The 23,132-nt window shown below is 39.2% G+C and overlaps 1 protein-coding gene across 3 annotated transcripts in view; it reads left to right on the forward strand.

Moving 5' to 3' along the window:
- Positions 1-23,132, forward strand: part of SANBR (SANT and BTB domain regulator of CSR) — a 49,585-nt gene that overhangs the window by 13,727 nt on the left and 12,726 nt on the right. For 2 of the 3 annotated variants that reach the window (XM_089777525.1, XM_089777524.1), the window contains exons 5-14: positions 2,643-2,881; positions 3,892-3,950; positions 7,408-7,568; positions 9,232-9,546; positions 14,718-14,841; positions 15,392-15,544; positions 16,254-16,399; positions 16,766-16,865; positions 18,722-18,754; positions 22,055-22,154. In XM_089777525.1, coding sequence (XP_089633651.1) covers positions 2,643-2,881; positions 3,892-3,950; positions 7,408-7,568; positions 9,232-9,546; positions 14,718-14,841; positions 15,392-15,544; positions 16,254-16,399; positions 16,766-16,865; positions 18,722-18,754; positions 22,055-22,154 — 1,430 coding nt within the window. The remainder of the gene's footprint in view (positions 1-2,642; positions 2,882-3,891; positions 3,951-7,407; positions 7,569-9,231; positions 9,547-14,717; positions 14,842-15,391; positions 15,545-16,253; positions 16,400-16,765; positions 16,866-18,721; positions 18,755-22,054; positions 22,155-23,132) is intronic. The other variant, XM_006122163.5, reaches the window with a different exon arrangement.

Consider the following 23,132-nt stretch of genomic DNA (forward strand, 5'->3'; position numbering starts at 1 on the left):
GAGGGACTTTGCTGGACAACAGGAGGTCCCCTTACACAAGCCCCTCAGTCTGCTGCCCTTTCCTGCTGCCTGCTGCTTCATAGAATAATAGGACTGGAAGGGACCTCGAGAGGTCATCGAGTCCAGCCCCCCGCCCTCAAGGCAGGACCAAGCTCCGTCTACACCATCCCTGACAGATGTCTATCTCACCTGTTCTTAAATATCTCCAGAGAGCGAGATTCCACCACCTCCCTTGGCAATTTATTCCAATATTTGACCACCCTGACAGTTAGGAATTTTTTCCTAATGTCCAATCTAAACCTCCTCTGCTGCACTTTAAGCCCATTACTCCTTGTCCTGTCCTCAGTAACCAAGAGGAACAAATTTTCTCCTTCCTCCTTGTGACACCCTTTTAGATATTTGAAAACCGCTATCATGTCCCCCCTTAATCTTCTTTTTTCCAAACTTAACAAGCCCAGTTCATGAAGCCTGGCTTCATAGGTCATGTTCTCTAAACCTTTAATCATTCTTGTCGCTCTTCTCTGTACCCTTTCCAATTTCTCCACATCTTTCTTGAAATGTGGCGCCCAGAACTGGACACAGTACTCCAGCTGAGGCCTAACTAGTGCAGAGTAGAGCGGCAGAATGACTTCACGAGTTTTGCTTACAACACACCTGTTGATACAACCTAGAATCATATTTGCTTTTTTTGCAGCAGCATCACACTGTTGACTCCTATTCAACTTGTGGTCCACTATGACCCCTAGATCCCTTTCCGCCATGCTCCTTCCTAGACAGTTGCTTCCCATCTTGTATGTATGGAACTGATTGTTCCTTCCTAAGTGGAGCACTTTGCATTTCTCTTTATTAAACCTCATCCTGTTTACCTCTGACCATTTCTCTAACTTGCTAAGGTCATTTTGAATTATGTCCCTATCCTCCAAAGAAGTTGCAACCCCACCCAGTTTGGTATCATCTGCAAACTTAATAAGCGTACTCTCTATCCCAATATCTACATCATTGATGAAGATATTGAACAGTACGGGTCCCAAAACAGACCCTTGCGGAACTCCACTTGTTATCCCTTTCCAGCAGGATTTAGCACCGTTAACAACAACTCTCTGACTACGGTTATCCAGCCAATTATGCACCCACCTTATCGTGGCCCTATCTAAGTTATATTTGCCTAGTTTATCAATAAGAATATCATGCGAGACCGTATCAAATGCCTTACTAAAGTCTAGGTATATGACATCCACCGCTTCTCCCTTATCCACAAGGCTCGTTATCCTATCAAAGAAAGCTATTAGATTAGTTTGGCATGACTTGTTCTTCACAAACCCATGCTGGCTATTCCCTATCACTTTATTACCTTCCAAGTGTTTGCATACGATTTCCTTAATTACCTGCTCCATTATCTTCCCTGGGACAGACGTTAAACTGACCGGTCTGTAGTTTCCTGGGTTGTTCTTATTCCCCTTTTTATAGATGGGCACAATATTTGCCCTTTTCCAGTCTTCTGGAATCTCCCCTGTCTGCCATGATTTTTCAAAAATCATAGCTAAAGAGCTGGACTGTCTACTGGCTAGCCCCATCTCCACTGCCATGGCCCCGGCCAGCTTCCTCTCCGTGGCTGCTGTGGCCGCAGCCCTGGCCCTTCTGCATGGCGGCAGGTAGCCCCAATTACATTGCTGCTGCCTCCTGGACTATCCCGCCACTGCCCAGGCTGCTGCAGCCCCGCTGCTACCAGACTCACGGGGCTGCACCAGGGTCTCAGCTGCTGGCCCTCCTGCTCTGAGATTTTTCTCATCCAGGAACATTTGTGGTTATGCTGGACCACGGATGTTGCCAGGCCAGAGAATCCTGGATTTGGAAGGTGCAACCTTTAGAATTCAGATTTATAACACGGTAATCACGGTATTTGTGACCATAAACTAGGGCACGTCCAACTTATCACTTGACTTCAGTGGGACTGTTGGTATTTTCAAAATTCAGTACAAGCATAAGTGTTCTATTGGACAACTGCCTTTTAAAGCCCCCAATTCAGATTTCAATTTTTACTTTGCAAATGTTTATATAGTTTTAACTTGTAGGGAAAGTGCCCAGGTAGAAGATGCTATAAAATTACACGTGCTCATTAACCAACTCAACATCCTGGTGAGCTAGACAAATAGATCTATACTTTTTATAAAGTGACGGGGACGAGAACTTAAGTAACGTGCCAAGATCACACAGTGAATCAGAGGCAATCCTGGGAATAGCATCCAAAAGTCCTCACTCCCATTTTCTTTGGTCTTGTTTACATTGCAAGCAAGAAAGGGTGTTAATCTATAGCTCACCAACTTCTTGCATAGTAACTTGCCATGTGGATAATGATACAGTTCAGTGAACATCCCAGTATGTGGCTTAGAATGTATACTTTCACCAGTGAATGAAACTTTGATCACACATCCCAGGGGACATAGTGTGCCATTGAATAAAATGCAGTGGTGATGGGGGAATACACCAACTTAATTACTGCAGTTAAATATGAAGTTTTATTTATTTACAAAAAGGTTGGTTGATCATGCAGTTTGGGGATAAAAATCTCCATGAATCAATTATTGTTTTCTGGTCTTAAGTTGTAATAAATTTCCTTTTTCTGTTTCTTTTTTTAACTTCAGGCCAAATATGGTGATCCATGTATGTGATGAAGCAAAAAATTTGAAGGAAGATTTTATTTGCCCTCGAGACCTTTTGATTTCTGAAATGAAGTACTTTGCTGAATATCTGTCTGTAGATGCCCAGCGCTGGGAAGAGGTGGACATTTCGGTTCACTGTGATGTTCACATCTTTGACTGGTTGATGAGATATGTTAAAAGGAACACTAAGGAATATGAGGTGCATAAAATACCCACTTTAGGTAAAATAATCTGTTTATCTGCTATAGATTCATTATCTGCTTTGTCTGATCTGTGCTTTAGACTAAAATTATATGTACAGAATTGACTGCAAGATGATATCCCTCCTTAATTCAGCTCCAGCATCCTAGGCCCAGTCTGTAGGGATAAGAAACACTTCTGGCACTTAAAAAAAAAAACAACCGAAAAAACACATGTTTCCCTGGCCATTCTAGAAAGTCTCTGCTCTGACCGCTATTGATAATTTTAGGGAAATATTCCTTTCATGATTACAGTGGTGAAAGCTCTACTAAATATTGACAGCTGGCATCATAATCAAGATAATCTAGACCAGTGTTTCTCAAACTTTTTTATAAAGTATCCTTTTTAAAAAACAAGAAAAAATAAGTACCCCCAGTACGTACAGTTTTCAGACACACAAATTTTTTCTACCATTGCAACACATTTGTTTAAACAACTTAATCGTAGCCGGGCAGGCAATGAAATTTTGGGGTGTAAAAAGTACAAAAATAATAAAGTGTTGTAAAACTTAAAACAAATTCATTTTTCTCCAAATTTCAGTCGTGTTGACGTACCCCCCGCCCTCCCAGACTTCTTTCGAGTACTGCTAAGGGTACTTGTACCACTGGTTAAGAAACACTGATCTAGACCCACTCTGTTAACACATGTGCTGAACAGCCAAAGTGGCTTAGTTGGAATAGTGTTTGATCAGTTAAAATACTCTGTTTAATTATGTTTGAGTTGACATATTGACAAAAGACCTGTCTATACTAACAATTATTATTTCTGAGGATCGTGTCATAACTGTTTGGTACTGCCTATGTAGATGGCACCAAAATGCTGTTTCCAAAGATCTGAGGCATAGAAGTGGAATGATAAGAACTTGTTGAGTAAAATAATGCCCTCCTTTAAAGAGGGATTGAGTTTATTGGGTTACTCCCAATTTATCATGTTTATCAAAGGAATAAATTAATATTAACCTTTTCACCTTGTTCTGCTGTTTCTCTTTTAGAACCGGGAAATGTCATTTCTATTCTTATTTCTTCTGACTTTTTGAAGATGGATTCATTAGTGAGTATAAAAAGAGATGAAATTTCATGCCATAATAGCACAATTTACCACCAAATGCTTTTCATAAACCTTCATATCTTATATGCTGAGCTTTGATAGTGTACTTGCAGCTATATAAAACATAGAGAGGGAAATAACTTGTCCCCCAAAGAGTTAACCACTTTGTTCATGAAAAGTCAGAATTTAATAATTGCATAGTCTCACTGATTTCAGTGGGGCTGCTTGCACAGTAGGTTGCTACTGAATGTGATTTAGGGAGCCAGAATCTGCCTCCAAATGAATGCTTTAATTTAAATAATAGCTGACTGATAATATTAGCATCTGCCTTTCGATAGCTATCTTAAAGAAAACATAAAGTCTCCAAATTTTCAGTGTTTTAAAACCAGTGGTTCTCAATCTTTCCGGACTATTGTGCCCCTTTCAGGACTCTGATTTGTCTTGTGTACCCCAAGTTTCACCTCTCTAAAACTACGTGCTTACAAAATTGGACAAAAATAGGACAAAAATTCAATATTAATGTAAAATTGCTTACTTTCATTTTACCATATAATTATAACGTCATTTGGGATATAAATATTGTACTTACAGTTCATTTTATAGTTTACAGCAGTATAAACAAGTCATGTGAAATTTTAATTTGTGCTGATGTTACTAGGTTTTTTTCTCTGAAACCTCTTGTAAAACAAGGCAAATGTCTAGGTGAGTTGATGTACTCCCAGGAGGATCTCTGCATATACCCAGGGATAGACATACTACTGAGAACCACTGTTTTATACTAAGTGCCACATCTTCCCTCTGGAGTGCAATTCTCCAGTCAGCATGTTTAAGGCCCATTGAGTTTAATTCGAGATGTGTGCATGAAATGAAAGGAGAGAGGATTATGTGATGGGGTTTTTTTTTTTTTTTTTTTGGTGTAGATATGATGTTTTACCTTTATTGTTCACTTCCAAAAGCCAATACAGGTTATTAATTTATATAAAGACTTGTCTTTATGGTTTATCACATAAATGAACCTACCAGTGATGTATATGCTTGATTTTTTTTTTCTTTTCTTGTTCCAATTGTGTAATAGTGAAGACAAACACTGTGCAATCAAGTTAAGGGAGGAATTTAAAATCTTCTTGCTGTCAAAACTGTCTTTTTTATTTGCAGCTCATGCTAAATTTCATGGGTGCAATGAAATTTATGTAATGTTAAACTACAAAAAATGGTTTTTAGTTTTGGATGATGAACACCATGGAGATGGCACTTCTTTAAGATAATTCAGAGATAGGAACTAGGAACCTTTAGGAGGGAAGTAGTTCAAAGTTGTATTTAAGTCATACATCCCAAGAATGTGACTTGCTTTCTGAACCATTATTTTTAGAGTTGAACTAAGCCAGTTTTTACAAAATACCATTAATTCTATCAAAGTTCTGATCAGTGTTCCCGCTAATATTTTCTATCCTTGGGTGAGTTGAGTTTTTTATTTCTTTTGGATGGGTTGAAATGTCTCACATGCAACACCAATATTGAGAGAGTGTGTGGATATGCACCACAAATACAGATAAACAAAACCCGCAGACGTACAAACACACATACATGTTTTAAGCAGTCCATATGTGTGGAAGAAAATATATTAAAACAAGGGATAGTTAACAAGGGGCAGTGCTTATGGTATTTAGTATGAAATCAAATAAAAATAAAATTAACTCTACCTTTGGAGTACATGTATCATCATCCTTTCTAACAACTCAATCTAGTAAACACACCAAAATGCATATTATCCACACATAGCTTAGCTTTAAGATGCTAAACAAATCTGAGTCAACTAGAAATAGCATTTGCAAGGAGAGCATGGCTAATACTTGCCTTTCCAGTGTCAGTAAATATTGTAAGAGGCATTCACTAAGGCTTATATAGTTTCTTTGGGGAATGTTTAGGATTCATGCTGTAAAAACAGGTAAAAGTTCTCCTGGTTTGAAACTTTCACCTTGTGTGTGTTGCCAAATTAAAGACTCAGAAGGGTAGTCATGTTAATTTGTAATTGAAAAAACAACGAAGGGTCCTGCAGTGTCTTAGGCTACATCTAGACTGCAGGCCTCTTTCGAAAAAGAGCATCTAGACTACAACCACTACTGGATGCTCTCTTTTGAAAAAGCACAGTTTGCATTACATAGCACCTTTTTTTGAAAGAGGCGTTCTTCCTCATAAAATGAAGTTTTCCGCGGTCGGAAAAAACTGCCGTGTTCTTTTGATTTACTTTTGAAAGAATGCAGCAGCAGTCTAGACGCAGGTAAAGATTTTTCGAAAAAAGACCACTTTTTTCGAAAAATCCCTGAAGTCTAGACACACTCTTAGAGACTAACAAAATTCAGAGTTAGTCTAGACTTCAGGGAGTTAAAACCCCCAGAAAAAATTAACATGGCTTCAGGGTTTGTAGACAGATGTATGATTCAAAGAGCTTGCAAATAAGGTTTCATCCTACAAAACAACTAGCATCATGCCTAGGGTTGCCAGATGGTTTCAACAAAAATACCGGACACACTTGACATTACATCACAATCTACATTACAACTTATTTAGAAAATACCGGGCATTTATATTTTCTCATTTATATTTTCTCAATTTGTTTCCCGAACAGAGAGCTCAAATACTGGACTGTCCGGTTCAAAACTGGACATCTGGCAACCCTAATCATGCCTAGTACTCGCTACTTCTGACACGAGCCAGAACTCTATCACATAGCAAAGATCTGGCTTTAATGCAATACAATATACCATGTATTAATTAGTAATACAGGATTTTAAAAAATCATTACATTCAGAGTTTTAGGTATCTGCAGCACTCCAAAAAATTCTGTTAAAAAAACCTTTCTTTCTTACCTTAAGCCATTAATACCTATGTAAACTTTGTTTGAAATGTAATCATGCAAATGTCCTGGCACACACCCACCCCGGGCAGCCTGCTTTCCCCCCTCCTCCCCCCACGCTCTCTCTTTCACTCTCCTATTCCATGCAGTCAGCCCGTTATCTGCTTTCCCAGGAGGCTTGAGAGTGATGAGTTTCTGCCTCTCTGATCTCACACAGGCAGGACTCTTTAAACCCTGCTCCCTTCTGACACCCTTCAGCCAGTCACTCCCTCTCTCCTCCCCTTCTCCCCAGCCACTTATTGTCTCCTTATTTTGTTTTTTATCTGTTCTGGGAGCTGCTGAGTTTCAAGCAGGCAGCTAGCTCCATTTAGCTGCTTGCTTAGTGAGAGGACACCTTGCCTCCCACCCCCCGCCAGCTAGCTGAGCTTCCTGCCTGCACAAGACTTTTGAACTTCTGAGCAGAGCTCAGAAAACAGCCACACAGCTTACAGGAAACTTAGGTCCTGAATCTTGCTCCTAATAAATTTCTAATATAAAAGCAATAAATCTTCTGAGATAAGGTTTGTCATTAAATTCAGTATTTATGATATCTCCTTTCCTTTCCAGGTAGAAAAATGTGTTCATTATTGCCACAAAAATATGAGTGCTATCATAGCTACCCCATGCAACATGAACTGTGTCAGTGGTGACCTCCTTAAGCGTATCGCTGATCTTTTCACTCACAATGAAGTGGAAGATGTGAGGGACAAAAAAGATAAATTTAAGAGGTAACTTTTTTTTCTCTAGCTTTATTACAAATCACTATGGATCCTCTGCTATAAACTCTTTTTTGTTTTTAGATATTTTATCAGAACAGATAAGACTGTTAAAGATGATAGCAATTGATGTACTTTGTTATGTTTTAATACATGATCATAAAATGGCTCAAGAATAAAGCAAAATTTCAAGACAAAGTAAGTCCTAGATAGGAGCCAGCAAGTGAAAGAGCAACTCTCCAAATGTGAAGAATCATGAAGAGTCCATATTAGGAGAGAACTCAGTGGATGGGATAGTAGGTCGCTATGAAGAAAGAAGATTAGAGTGAACTTTGAAAACAAACATTTTGGACTAGAAGATGGGTAAAGTGCCACTGACAATACTTCCATCACTTAGTTAACGTTTTCCTAGTTCCTGGAGAATGAAGAATTTGGCTGCAGTATTCTGGAATCCTTGAAATTTCTGAGTTTGAATTTCGGAGGCCTAAGAAAGCCAATGATAAAATAGTTGTGATGGAATAAAAGTAAAAACATGTATAAGGATTTCAGCTGAGCCAGAATCAAGATAAAGACTAATTATTGTAATAGACTTGCAGACAAGAAAGATGAGGTAGAAAAGCATTTTGATTATTCAATTCTCTCTCAGCAGTCACTTGATAACAAGTAGGACCTCTTTCTGTTATCCTCCTATTTGTGGATCTGTAGATGGCTGACCATCCCGATTCTGGAGCCGCAGGTCTTATTGCAGAAGGGGCAGGTGCTGGTGGCTATTGGAGGGATGCAAGGTGGCTTTTTGCCTCTCTTTTCTCCTCTGCCTCTCCTCATCTGCACTGCGGCAGAACCTCTTAAATTGCACCACCTCCTCAAGGATTACTGCTTTCCACTGGGGATGGTCCTGGGCAAGGTTCTCCCAAGTGTTGACAGTAATGCCTCACTTTTTCACGTTTGCCTTCAACATGTCCTTAAACTGCTTCTTCTGGCCCCCAACGCGCCTCTGTCCTTCCTTCAGCTCAGAAAACAGAATCTGTTTTGGGAGGTGCTGACCAGGCATCCAGACCACATGAGCAGTCCAGCGAAGTTGTTGGTAGATGATGATAGCTTCAATGCTGGTCATGTTTGACTCTTTCAGAACGCTAGAGTTTGTGTGCCTGTCCTCCCAAGGGATATTTAGGATTCTTCTGAGGGAGCATTGATATTGTTCTAGTGCATTCGGGTGATGCTTATATTACATGCTAGTAATATACCCTTTTTGATAGTCATGTAACTGCATCAAATTTTAGTGATTACATGACTATTCGATGGTCCCTAGGACAAAGGTGGCAGCCAGTACACTCCAAGCCCCACTCATGGGGAGCCCCCTACAACTCCATGATGCTGCCTCTCTATCAGACTGTTGTAACTAACTCAGTGGGTGTAGAGTTAGGTTCTCTTGTCAACTTCAAAAAGCACAGTCAAAGACCTCTCTGGTCAAACTTATATAAAGGCAGCAGAGGTCCACATTGGAAACAAGTTTTCCCTACTGTATTTCTTACAGAAAAATTGTATAATGGCCAGTTCTTGAAATTAACATCTTAAAAACATCTTGTTTAAAGTAGCAGAATGCAATTATCAATTAACTGCAAACCAAGTTTAGTCCTGAACAAAGTTTTATGTAGTGGCTGTTTGTCATCAACAGTAAACTTTTCTGCAAGAAGATTGAGAGACTGTTTGATCCAGAATACCAGAATCCAGATTCTCGGGGAAGTGCTGCAACATTGTACAGGTATAGTAATGTTCTTTTTTTACTTCGCTTCCACTCCGTTTATGTAGGCAACATGTACATTCCAAAGCTCCACTCTTACTGTTGTATTTCATTTTATATTTCACATTTTTTTTGTAGGTGCTGTTTATGTAAGAAGCTTTTAACTAAAGAAACAGAAAGAAGAGTCCCTTGTGTTCCAGGAAAAATCAACATAGATCAACATGGAAATATTATTTATGTTCACATAAGGTGCTTCATGTATAGAACACGTAGCTTTACTGTAAATATGTATCCTATTAAGTATTTTTCTGAACGCTACATACTTAGATAGTTAAATATTGTAGAATCTCAAAGTTATGAACACCTTAGGAATGTAAGTTGTTCATAACTCTGAAATATTTGTAACCTTGAACAAAACATATTTCTTCTTTTAAGGCTTACAACTAAAGGTTTAGTCAATACAGATTTGAGACTTTAATTAGCAGAAGAAAAATGCGACTTTTTTTAGTCGTTTGTGTTTAACACAGTATTATATTTACTGCTTTTTGGTCTCTTCCGCTGCCTGATTGTGTACTTATGGTTCCAAGTAAGGTGTGTGGCTGACCATTCAGTTCATTACTCCAGGGTTCAAAACTTTGGGGTTCCAATGTACTCCATACAATACAAATTAATAATCTGTAGTATGATCTAGACTGTAAGAAAGAAATAGTGACTAGAATAGCAAAAGCAAGAGTGAGTTTGAAGGCGATAGATAAGATCTGGAAAAGTAAAGCGATTAGCTTAGGAATGAAGCTGAGCATCTTGAAAACGTGTGTATTTAGCAGCATGTTGTACGGAAATGAGACATGGGTGATGATAAAAGATTCGAAGAGAAGGATATTGGCATTTGAGAGGAGTTCTTATAGAAAGATCCTGAGAATAGGATGGATGCAGAAGATCACTAATGAGGAATTATATAGGAAGATACAGCTGAAAGAGAACCTACTGTAGAAGGTTATACAATGGAAGTTACAGCTATTCGGGCAAATCTGAAGAATGAATGATGAGCAGAAAGTTAAGACCCTAGTATTCGGCATAACGAGTGGTCCGAATAGGAGAGGCAGACCCCACAGAGAATGGGTAGATGATAAAGTAGATTGGTGCAGAGCTAATCTACAGAAACTAAGCCACTCCACACTGGACAAGGAAAGATGGAAGGAAATAGTGAGGGAGGCATCGGACACCAGTGGGTGTTAAGCCCATGGTTGTTGATGATGAGTAACTACCTTACTGACTTTTTTTATTCTTGTTGCCTTTCTTAGGTTTTTACAAATGTAAAGTTACGATGTTAGTTTGACCAAAATTGCATACAAGTTTCTGGAACAAATGTTGAAAGAGAAAGTAGTTAAAGACATAGGGGTGAACAGTAACTGAGATAAAATACAACATCGTTTTACAAAAGGTAGATCGTGCCAGACCAACTTTATCTTCTTTGACAAAATTATTATTTTTTGAGACAAAGGCATTGAAGTACATCTAGTCTACCTGGAATTCAGTAAGGCATTTGGTACAATTCCACATAGGAAATTATTAGTTAAATTGTAGAAAATAGGTGTTAATATGAGAATTGAAAAGTAGATAAGGAACTGATTTAAGTGGAGACTACAACACATCATACTGAAAGATGAACTTTCAGGCTTGAAAAGAGATACCACTTGGAACCAACAGAGGAGAAGGAAGACTGGGGATTTGTGGTTGATTAAGAGGACTGAACCATTAGTGTGGAAAGGTTCATGACACTTGAAGATGCACCAGGTGAAGTATTTCCAGTAGAGATAGAGAAGTGTTAATACGATTATACAAGGCCCTGTTGAGAAATCCTGTGGGATTCTTATGTAGTACTGATTTCCCATGTTTAAGAAAAATGAATCCAAACTGGAAGAGGTGAACAAGGCTACTCAGATTATTTGAAGTATGGAAAACCTACATTATAAGGGGAGACTCAAAGAGTAAGGCTGTTTAGCCCAACTTTATAAAGTCTGAGGGGAAATATATTTAAATATATTAGAAAAATATCAGGGATGGAGAAGAGTTACTTAAGTTAAGCCCCAGTGGGGACACAAGAACAAATGGATATAAACTGGCCATCAACTAATTTAGGCTTAAAATTAGATGAAGGTTTCTAACCATTGGAGAAGTGAAATTTTGGAACAGCCTTCCAGGAGGGGTAGGGGGAGGGTAAAACACCTAACAGTATTTAAGACTGATACATTAACATTGAGCAGTTTTTGGAGGGGGTGGTATGATGGGACTACCTGCAATGATATATTGGCATCTTCCAGTAACAAAAATTTCCAACAGCCAAATCCAGAACACTAGACTAGGAGGGCTCTTGGAGAATTCTTTCCCAGGTATCTCCCTGGTGGGTCTTGCCCATGTGCTCAGAATCTAACTTATTGTTGTGTTTGGGGTCAAGATGGAAATTTTCTTCCCAGTCAGATTTGCAGAGTCTTGGGGGAGGGGTTGCCTTCCTTTGCAGCATGGCACAGAGATCACTTGCTGGTTTTAACTAGTATAAATGCTAAATTCTCTGTAACTTGGAGTCTTTAAACCATGATTTGAGAACTTCAGTAACTCAGCCAGGGGCTAGGGCTCTAATTCAAGTGTGCATGTGAAGGGTTCTGTGGCCTGCAACATGCAAGAGGTCAAACTATATGATCACAATGGTCCCTTCTGACCTTAGTCTGAAGTCTGTGTTGTACTTGGCAAGTTGTTACACAATACCATTGTTGTCATTCCAACAAGAACTCCATTGAAATTGCTGGGAGTTCTTGCAGAGTTGAACTTTTTAAATGTAAAAAATTCAGAGCTAATCACTTAATCATCTTAAGAACTTTAAACTTTGTTTAGCCAAAGATAAATGAAATTAAGGGCTACATATCAAAATGTAGCACTTTATAGACTAACAGATGTATTGGAGCATAAGCTTTCGTGGGCAAAGATCTACTTCGTCAGATGCATGTTGACATGTTGCTGTTGCAGATCCAGACTAATACTCATATCAAAATGAGCTATTAGAGAGTGATGGATCTGCGCCATGAACTATAAAGTCTGGCTTGACTGACCTTGATCTGCAGATGTCAAATCAAATACATAGCTCACTTTAAACAAGTAAAAATAAACTTTACTGGCTCAGGTGTGTGGGGTTTTTTGTTTTTGTTTTTGTATTTTTTTTTATTACAACAGCTTTCAGAGAAGCTTTCCAAATCTCTCCTTTGCTATATGAGTTCCTCACCACAAGTATTTACTTGGTTTTTGTTTGAGTTCAGGCATGGTCCTATATGGCTGGATTTCCCTGCCTCCACTTAATGAAGGCTGACACACTGTAGTTCCCTTTTATTTACCAGAGTTTTACTGTTGCTAATTTAATTTCCATCATCTTCATCAGATCTGATAGACTAATTTTAGTCTAATAGAAGTTCAGTGTCAGCTGTCAAAATAATGTACATTAACTCATTATTTTCTCCTGTCACTTATTCCAATAACAGGGAGAGGTTTCTATCCAAAGAACCATGTTATTGACGACTCGAGCAGTGAAGCAGGTTCCATTTTGCATTTTAGGGCAACTGGAGCCATTGCCTTATTCTGAAAATGTATAATAGTGCGTATTAGCCAAATTTAAATCTCTTCTTGATATTACATTAGTTATCTTGTTATGTATGTGCGTCCATGTTAGGTCCATAACATACAGCCTCTTAAAGTTATTTCTGTTCTCAGTAGATCCCTTTTATTGCTTCTGAGCATTTACCTTGTATTTGCCATGGCTGCCCCTGGGCACAGCTTAATTTATACTTTAAGTGTTAACTTAGTGCTGACTAGTAGTAGCTCTAATGCTAACATGTCCACAGCAGCACAATTACACAAGAAGAGGTTTTATTCACTGGTCTTATGGCGGTGCCTAAAGGTCACTCTTGGTGTCAGTACTCATTATCCTTGCCTTTTTATAAATACAGGGTAAAAGTTTGCCCCTGCTCAAGATTTTTCAATTTAACTAATTCAGTAGGTGAAGATGAGAACTGTATTTTTACCTTTACTGGCCATATTGTCTCACTGCTAAATGCTCTGTTTTTGGGTTTTAAAAGAAAATTGGTCTCTCTCATTTTGTAGTGGAAAGGAGTCTAGAGCAGTATCTAGTCCAGTAAAGTTTAAATCTAGTTTAAAAACTTTTTAAAAACCTCAGATTTACATAATTTCTTGATCAATGTGTATCTTTACAATCTTTACATAAGCATTTCATTTCTGCCTCTTGTATCCTGGTATGTAGGGATGTTAAAATTAGATTATTCAAGTAGTTGATTAATCGAAGTTGATGGAATTTCCATTGTCTATTCGATGAGTTGATAAGGGTGCTTCCACTCTGAAATGTAGCAAGAGCCCGCCCACCCAGTCGGGGACTTAGAGTTCTCAGCTAGCCCCGAGATCCATGTTTCACTTCCTCTTTGAAATGTACAAGAGCCCCAGCAGCTTCCTGGGGCTCTTGTGCGTTTCGAAGATGGAACACCGCTGCACTCCTGCCCCCTCCCACAGAGCTGAAGGGAACCAGCTTTTAAGCCTGCTTTCCTCCCCCTCTCCCCCAGCACTTCTCTTCTTTCCACCCCCCCTTACTGCCTACTTTTTGATAGAAGGAGCAAGGAGGGAAGAGTGACTAGTGTGTCGACTATCCGATAAGTTTTTGCTTATCGGATAATTGATTGGTCGTTTACATCCCTACTAATATGTAGGAACAAATGTACTTCCAGTGCTGTCCTGGCAACCAGTTACATTGACTTTTGAAGTGCAGAATGGAATGAACTGTCTAGTATTTAAAATAACATTGTTGCACTCCACTACTGCAGAAGCTAGTGGCAAGGGGTTAAAATATGTCTGAAATTTTGTGTTTGGTTTCTTCTACTCCCTGTATCCTCCATATATTTGACTATTACAATTTTCCCCTGCCAATAGATACCAAAGAAGATGTTCAGTAGCCCAGGGAGCAAGAGATCCTGAAACTACATGTGTGTGTCTTTGCTGCTAAGCCATCAGACGGCTCTTGCACTAACTTGATGGACAATTTTATCATCTCTAGTTATTATGAATTTCATAGCTTCTGAGGTAGTAAGATCTGATGTTTGAGTATGCTATATCCTGAAATTGTTCTTATATTAACATAAGTGTATTGAAATCCCTTGTCACAGGTAATAGTTTGGGTTGCTTCATATTGTCTGAACGTATTGCTAATTGTCCTACAACACATTCTTGCTATAGTAACTCTTCCTCAAGAGTGTGTTGTTTGTCTCTCACCTCCACCTGGCTTTTTCTCTGTGAAATTCATTGATACAAATATAGGACTAAAATCTCTTCACAATCTAATGTTCAACTTAACTGTGCACCTTTTATTACAGAGATAAAACTTGGGAAGTCCATGAATACTTGACCAGTCTTTATGAAGAATTAAAATCTTGGCGAGATGTGTACTGGCGTCTTTGGGGGACTGTCAATTGGCTGAGTTGTTCAAGATGTAATCAAGTGGGTATTATTGTTTACACTCTCTTTTTTGGGAGGGTGTCAGGATGGGAACAAAACCAAAATACACAAAATGTGTTTGGGTAGATAAGGGATTGTGCTTTTATTCATAATTAAAAACTTTTTCCCAAGTGACCTTACTTTTGAGAGCAAATTCCCCAAATGTGATCTACCAATTTTGTGACCAATAAGACTTTTTTTTGGTAGCTTCTAAAGGGAGGAACATAATGGGATTTGTTATGAAAACTATGGAGTAGCTATTCTACATAACTTTTAAAATTCCCTCCCCATGTTCCCTGCCCCCAAACATTTCAAGCAGTCAGGAAAAAATGGGGAAATAAGTTTGTACTGGAATATCTGAGTTTTAAATGAAAAGGGCATAACTAAATTATAAAGACCAATCTCTGACCAGATTTTGACATGAAATTCATAGCCTTTTGTGAGAGTAAATAATTGATGTATATCTAATTGCCTGTCAGAGCCAGAATTTTGCAATACATGTAGGATTAGACAGAATATTAGATCCTATCATCTTCTTTTTTTTTCAATATAGTCTTTCCTATGTACCGAATTTTCACACTGCCAGTACCACACACAACCAGTTCTTTACCCTGGTGTGGCAAGCGCACTGGGCACCACTGGCACAGGAATATATCCCTGCTGTAGTCAAAAAGTTCTTCGATTTGATCCTACTCCACTTCCAAAGGTACTACTTTAATGTTACACTTATAGCAGTGATTCCGCATAGGGCAGGATCATGAGGTAAAGATCCTCCCTGAAGTAAGGGGCAGCAGCCCCAAAGGGAGACTTATTTCCTTGCAAGCCTTCTTGCCTTTCTGCTGCTCTGTGGGGAGTACAACATGCTGAGTGTATTCACGGTACATTGGATATTCCCTAGCAGGTATGTTGGGGAGCTAAGTCTCTGCCACCACTTGCATGTGAGGTTGGGGATGTGAAGGCTCTACAGAGTTCTTTCCCTTCATGCCCTGCTACCTGTGAGGCAGGGAGCTGGAGTCAAGGGGCACCTATCTCCTTTATGCCATTTGCCCTCACATATGCCAGGTCATGATTTGACCCAGAGATGCTTAATGCTGGAATTGGATGTGAAAGGGTCTTCTCTAAGTATGGCCCTGTAAGCACAAAAGGAACTATCCCTATGTGCAATGCAATTTCTTCTTCTCCAGGGAGTTTCAAAATTAAGCTCCCATTTAACTTTAGTTGGAGTGGGGTAAGGCCCATCAGTTAAAAAACACAGTAAGTTGTGTGTTGCTTTGTGTCCTGATGAAGATGCCAAGCACTAGAAATTCGGAAGGTTCTGAGGGTTCCTAGAATATGGAACCCATTGGTGCAGTACTTAATGAAATGAGTTTTGGTCATAAACCAATATATCTAAGATAGGATCTCTCTCTCAACAGGGCTGTAAAGTGCGGGATCATGTGATCGGTTTACCAGCTGGAGGTGAAGGTGGGGATACTCTGCCATATCAAACTACTAAAATATTGAATGATCTGCTTCAGCATAGAGATGTTGTTGTTGTACCTTTTTCTAACGATCAGAATAGGTGAGAAAATTGAATTTAAGTTACTGAAATTACTTAATATTTGCCATTAGCACTTGATCTCCCTCCCCCCTCCGTTTTAAACCAACATTGTAGTAGAATTCGTAAAACTTTGTATCCAATGTTTTAATTGTAAATCAGGGACAAGAACCACAAGTATTGCTATCTGTCACGTTTCAAGATGGCACTAAGGACAATTCTATCTTGCCTCTATTCATATTTTCATACAGTTATTTCCCAAAACACTCATCATGTAGCTGTTCTGCAGATTCTTCATAGAGTGGAGAGAGGGAAAAAAAGGCTGATTTTAAACTTTGTAAAATAGAAAAACTACAGTTTTCTTATTTCATGAACTCTTTTTCCTTATAGTGATTCTGGGATTGGGCTGTGTGATGAGAAGGGGATTGAGTGTGATGTGCTGGTAGAACCGAATATGCTATGGGGCCCAAAAACTGGAGAAATCAATGCTGTGAGTAACTGCTACTTTTGTTTTGTTGTATTTTATTCTCTGTTAATGACTAGTGGAGATGTTTAGAAAGCTCATCTAATCAAGATACCTACTGATATCTTAAAAATAAATTAACAGAAATCCCTAACCTAGTTAGATCTAAAACCTAGTATTCTGGGGACATTGTCAGCTAATTCTGGGTAAAAATACAGGTTTAGTGGGGAGGGAGAGATGGTGGTTTTTGTCTTTTTAATAAAACTGTTAATTATGTTTAATTAATGCCCACACATCTAAACCATAGACATCATTCAGAAACTGAAGCTAGATAGGAACCCAACAAATATAATAAGTGAATCATGCAGAGAACATGTTACGCAAGCGTGCTGTTCCCCTCAGAGTGGTACGTATCATCCTAAATGGATTGGAACATAGGTACTTGAAAGGCTGCTGTGCCACATTTGAGATCAGAAGAGTTCCTCATTTTCAACTTTGTAAACTGCTCTGAGATCTTCTAATGAAAAATGCTATATATTAGGAAGGTTTTGTATTATTAAGCGAGGTGGAGCTGCTAGCGGACCATTCACCACTAAGACATCTTAGCTTAAGATTTCCTTTCTCTGTTTGGTCTGCCTCTGTATTTTTGTTTGTATTTAGTTTTATTAGAAATTGCATTGAACATCAATGCAGATTTTTAAAAGATCCATATTAAGCATAACACTATAAATAGATAAAATACTTTTATAAAACATAATTGCCATCCTACCTTCCTCCTCCTAATTGTACATGTCACAAAGCACACAATCCGCTACTTTGTTAGCGACCTGAGTTCCTTCAGTGCCAATGGTACATGTTAAAATCCCCATATAGGAGTGGTGTATTTTTGTTCCTAGAAGAGCTTCCTATTGTATAAGCATCCTTTTCCAAAGGCAAACTGGTCTTATGATTTAGATCAATCTTCTGTTGACAGACTAGTTTATTTCATCCAGTAATATACAACACAGCTCTTTCCTGTTAGTGTGTACTTGTGTTGGAGTTAATTCATTAAGCCAAGTTGGGATAGATCATTAATAACACTAACCACAGTATAAAGAACATTTGCAGACTTGTGTATTTTTGCAGTGTTCATGCACTGCAGTCCATAACTTATGAATAACATAGCAGTTCCTGACAGTTGGCCTTGAACAGCCAGCCTTTGTAAGGGCTCGTCTAGACTACGCAGAAGATTCGAAAGAGGAGCTTTCAAAAGTGAAAGTAGTCAGGACGCAGCTTTTTCAGGACCCCCCCCCTTTTTCGAACAGCCACATAAGCCTCATTTTAAAGCTCCCACGGAATTTGCATATCCTCTTTCGAATCTTCTGCATAGTCTAGATGAGCCCTAAGACTCAGCCTAGAGAGAGCCGCAATTGTGTCATGGAACAAATGTTTGCAAATGCTGGCCTACACGTACTGTTGTGGCTAACTCAGAAAGTTGCTACCATAACATTAGTGTGTTTTGTTGGCTACATAGTGTTAGGTAGTAAAGCATATTATAAGATGATTTACCAAATACTTTTTAAATTTATGATGTTTATTTTTTTACATTTTTGATGTTTATTTTTTTACATTTTTATATATATATATATATATATATATATATATAAAAACACACAAACGTGTGTGTGTGTGTATATCCCTCAATTAAATTTTACTCAGGTTTATACAATTAAGCACGTGCATAAGTCTGAACTAATATTCAATTAAATGTAGACATAGTAAATTAAAAGTCTTTGAACAACTCCTTGTAAAATCCAGAACATTTATTCATTGTTTGTTATACATCCATTTGAATGTCTTATTTCATGGTGTGTATTAACCACCTCTCTGCCTTTTGTCTCTAGTTTCTTTCTCTGAAAAACTGGACTCTGCAACTGGTTAGTGAGAACTAGTTCATCCATGCCGTTGATCTGTAATGCATTTAAAATGTTTTTTTCTCTTTTATGTTAACAAATAACCTTGACATCACTACCATTTTTCCTGTATCTGCTTTAATTTTAAAATGATAGGATAACACACATTTCAGTGTGAGCTCTAAATAGTAAATGTGTAGATATGGTTCAGTAACTGTTGCTTTATAAGAGTAGCAGATCTGGAGGTTAAATATTAATAAATATCTTGATTAAAAAATACTTTTTTTTTTCCAAATGTTGCAATGAAATCTTGAGGAAGCTGCAGTCCTGTATGTTTCCTTTCCTTCCTATTGTTGCTGAGTCTCCTTTGTTATTTATTGTCATAGATGGGGGATTCACAATTTGAAAGTCCTGAGGCTGATGCACTTAATAGGACTCTGAAATTGATGTTTCAAAATAAGATGCTACATCAAGAGTGGGCAATTAAAAAAAACGGCAGCCCGCAGGGTTAGTCTCTGGTGGGCTGTCGCTGCTATGTTTACCTGCACTTCTGCAGGTATCTGAGGATCATAGCTCTGGGTGGCCGTGAATCGCAGTTCATAGCCAATGTGAGAGGTGGGAAGCATCATGGATCAAACTGCTGCTTCCCGCCACTCACATTGGCTGCGAATGGTGATCCTCCGATACCTACAGAGGCACACATAAACATGGAAGGGAGACTAGCCCTCAGGCTAACCCTGTGGACCGGACCCAGCCCATAGGCTGGAATTGGCCACTCCTGTGCTACACCAAACTTACTAACTACAATAAGAGCACTTTTTTAAATTAAAAAAAGAAAATATTTTTTATTCCACAATGGAGCAGGATTTGTTATGGACTAATTAAAATAAAAAACAAATCTTATTTTAAATCCCCTTATAAATAAGACAAACATTAGTCTTCCATACTGCATTACGCTGAGGATATTGGCCTTAAATTTTCCAAAATGATTGTTGTTGTTTTTTAATGCACAGCCTGAGACACCTTTAAGGGCCTGATTATTTTAAATGTGTTAAAGGGATTATCTAGAATTACTAAACAGGACTATGTAACACTTTAAAGACTAACAAGATGGTTTATTAGGTGATGAGCTTTTGTGGTCCAGACCCACTTCCTCAGATCAAATAGTGGAAGAAAATTGTCGCAACCATATATACCAAAGGATACACTTAAAAAAATGAACACATATGAAAAGGACAAATCAAATTTCAGAACAGAAGGAGGGTGGGGGGGGGGGAGGTAAATGTCTGCGAGCTAATGATATTAGAGGTGATAATTGGGGAAGCTATCTTTGTAATGGGTAAGATAATTAATGTCTTTGTTTAAACTTAGGCATAAAGTGTCGAATTTAAGCATGAATGACAGTTCAGAGGATTCTCTTTCAAGTGTGGTCTGAAAAGGTCTTTGAAGCAGGTTGCAGGTAATCAAGTCATTGAGACAATGTCCTTTATGGTTGAAATGGCAAGAAACTTTTTTTCTTTGTGATCCTGTCTAATATCTGTTTTGTGGGCATTGATTCTTTGGCGAAGTGTCTGAGACGTTTGTCCAATATACATAGCAGACATGATAGCTATCATGTGCCGAAAGTGTCCATCTGCTATGTACATTGGACAAACGTCTCAGACACTTCGCCAAAGAATCAATGCCCACAAAACAGATATTAGACAGGATCAGACCTTTTCAGACCACACGTCAAAGAGAATCCTCTGAACTGTCATTCATGCTTAAATTCGACACTTTACGCCTAAGTTTAAACAAAGACATTAATTACTTACCCATTATAAAGATAGCTTCCCCAATTATCACCTCTAATATCATTAGCTCACAGACATTTACCCCCCCCCCCCATCCCCCTTCTGTTCTGAAATTTGATTTGTCCTTTTCATGTGTTCATTTTTTTAATTGTATCCTTTCGTATATATGGTTGTGACAATTTTCTTCCACTATTTGATCTGAGGAAGTGGGTCTGGCCCATGAAAGCTCATCACCTAATAAACCATCTTGTTAGTCTTTAAAGTGCTACATAGTCCTGTTTTTTGTTTCAGCTACACCAGACTAACACGGCTACATTTCTATCACTATTCTAGAATCACTAGGCATTCTTGGAAACATAGTCTGATGAGCTCAATCCTGTGCTGCTTCAAAGTCAGAAAGCAGCAGGCCCACCAATGGGGTAAGGGGAAGGGGGAGCAAAGGGGCAGTTGCCCCAGGGCCCGGTGATTCAAAAGGGCCTGGGGCTCTTGACCACCGCCACTGCTACTGTGAAAAATTGCCACCGGAGCACCTTGCTTGGGGCAGCACTGAGGGCTGGAGGAGGATACAGAGTGCAGCATGCCCCAGGTGGTGCTGAGAACTGTCTGCACCAGCCCCACCTTTTCCACTTGAGGCCTACCCCTTCTGGGAGGTTGGAGCTCTGCCCCTCCCCCTTGCCCAGAGGCCCAGGAAGACAGTTGGTCTCCCTTGGGAAGCAACAATGCTCCAGTTACACCGAAATATGTCTCCTGTGCTGGGACTTGTAAAGGGGGTAGTGCAGAGTCATCTATGCTAAGAGCTTAATCAGATTTTCCAGCTAATTGGGGCCCTTTGTATTATTCCATTAGTGCAAAAAGGCTGTCTTTGAGCTGAGGATCTGGCTCAACATATAAAACCAAATAAATGTAGACAGCTCCATTGATGAGTCCAGTCTGCGGTGCTTGATGAGCTCTTTTTCACATGTAGTGCATACAAATTAGTGAAAGCGACATTGCATCTCACCTTTTAATTTGTCTTACAGAAGCAATTGAGGCTCAGCTGTGCTGGAAACTGTACAAACTTCAGTCACAAAGGGCTTTTATTGTAAAATACTGAGGGGATAATATAACCTAATGAAATTAAGAGGGTGGGCTTCTTCTGTTTGCTTCTACGATGACCTATAAACATGCTGATTTTGAATGGCCCGTATTGGCACAGTGCAAGTTATTCACACTCAGCCATGAGTAGCGTCATGCAAGGGATGCTTTCCCCAGGACAGACCAGGTTGCAGTGTTGCAGTTCTCCCTACTTCTAGACTAGGGTTAGAACCCAGTCCATATAAAACACATAGCCAAGGAAGCCTGCAAATGTAATAATATGCTATTGGCATTACTTGGAAATATATTAAGCTCGTCTATTAGCTAAAAAAGGCTAGAAACTAACAAAAATAGCTGGCACTTCATTTTTATCTGCAACAAAAATCTTGATCTAGAAAGCCTGTAGAGTTTGAGGTGATAAAATACCACAAAAGGTCACTTTATTCCTGTTGCTTAGAAACAGCAGTCATTACTCTCAGAAGAGGAGGAGTATACTACTGGCTCAGAGGTCACTGAGGATGAAGTGGGGGATGATGAGGAAGCATACAAGAAACCAGGTATAATTTCTGTCTGTTACAAGATGCCTTCCTTGGTAATTAGGGATTAGCTACAAGGCAGACATTTTTGGTGGATTTTGTTTTGTAATAGAACTTCAGGTAGAAATAAGGTAAACACTATCACAAAAAAATCTCACTTGAATTTGTTTTTAGGTTTTCTTTTCTCTGAGGTATATATTCAATACTGTATACAGATTAACCTGTATTCTTTCATTCATCACCTCCAACAATAAATACTCTCACAAACGGGAAAGTACGCATCCAATGTTCTCATACTCAGAGATGCATGAAAGCTGTATTCTGTATGGTCTATTTTATTCACTGAAAGGCCTGCTATCAGAACTGTTTCACACCTTCCATCATCTCCTTTGCAGAAATTAGGCCTCAGGGCACTAGCCACATAGCTGTGTCTTCTACAGCAGCATTTGCAGTCACTCGTTATTGATATCTTCCTTCTATTGGTAAGGATCAGAAGTGAAAGACAGGCTGCCTCAATTCACCTAAGATTGCACTAACTCCTAACCTGCAGTCTCTCTCAGAGGGTATGTCTACACTAAAGCGTTAATTCGGTTAACTTAATTCGAAATAGTTAATTCGAATTAAGCTAATTTGAATTAACGCATCTACACACAAAACCTATTTTGAAATAGCGTTTTGCTATTTCGAAATAGCGCATCCACACTGAGTGGACCCTGAACCGAAGTTAAGGCTGGCCAGAGCCAGTGCCGGCAGGGCATCAGATTAGGACTTAGTGTGTGGGGCTGCTGCCTGAGGCTAACTGAGCTCCGTGCTTAAAGGGACCATACCCTCACCCCAGACAGACAGTTCTCAGGGTTCCCTGCTTACTTGTCTACCTCAATGAGGGACAGCAAAGCAGTCCTGTCTTGGAGTGCCCTGAGTGCCTGCGCTTGGGACACCACCGCACTCGGCCACATGGAGCCAGAGCTGCCCCTGGGCATGCCGGTGCATCTTGCGGGG

Source organism: Pelodiscus sinensis, chromosome 3 (genome assembly GCF_052426305.1).
Source record: "Pelodiscus sinensis isolate ZL-2025 chromosome 3, ASM5242630v1, whole genome shotgun sequence".
Taxonomy (NCBI): Eukaryota; Metazoa; Chordata; order Testudines; family Trionychidae; genus Pelodiscus; species Pelodiscus sinensis.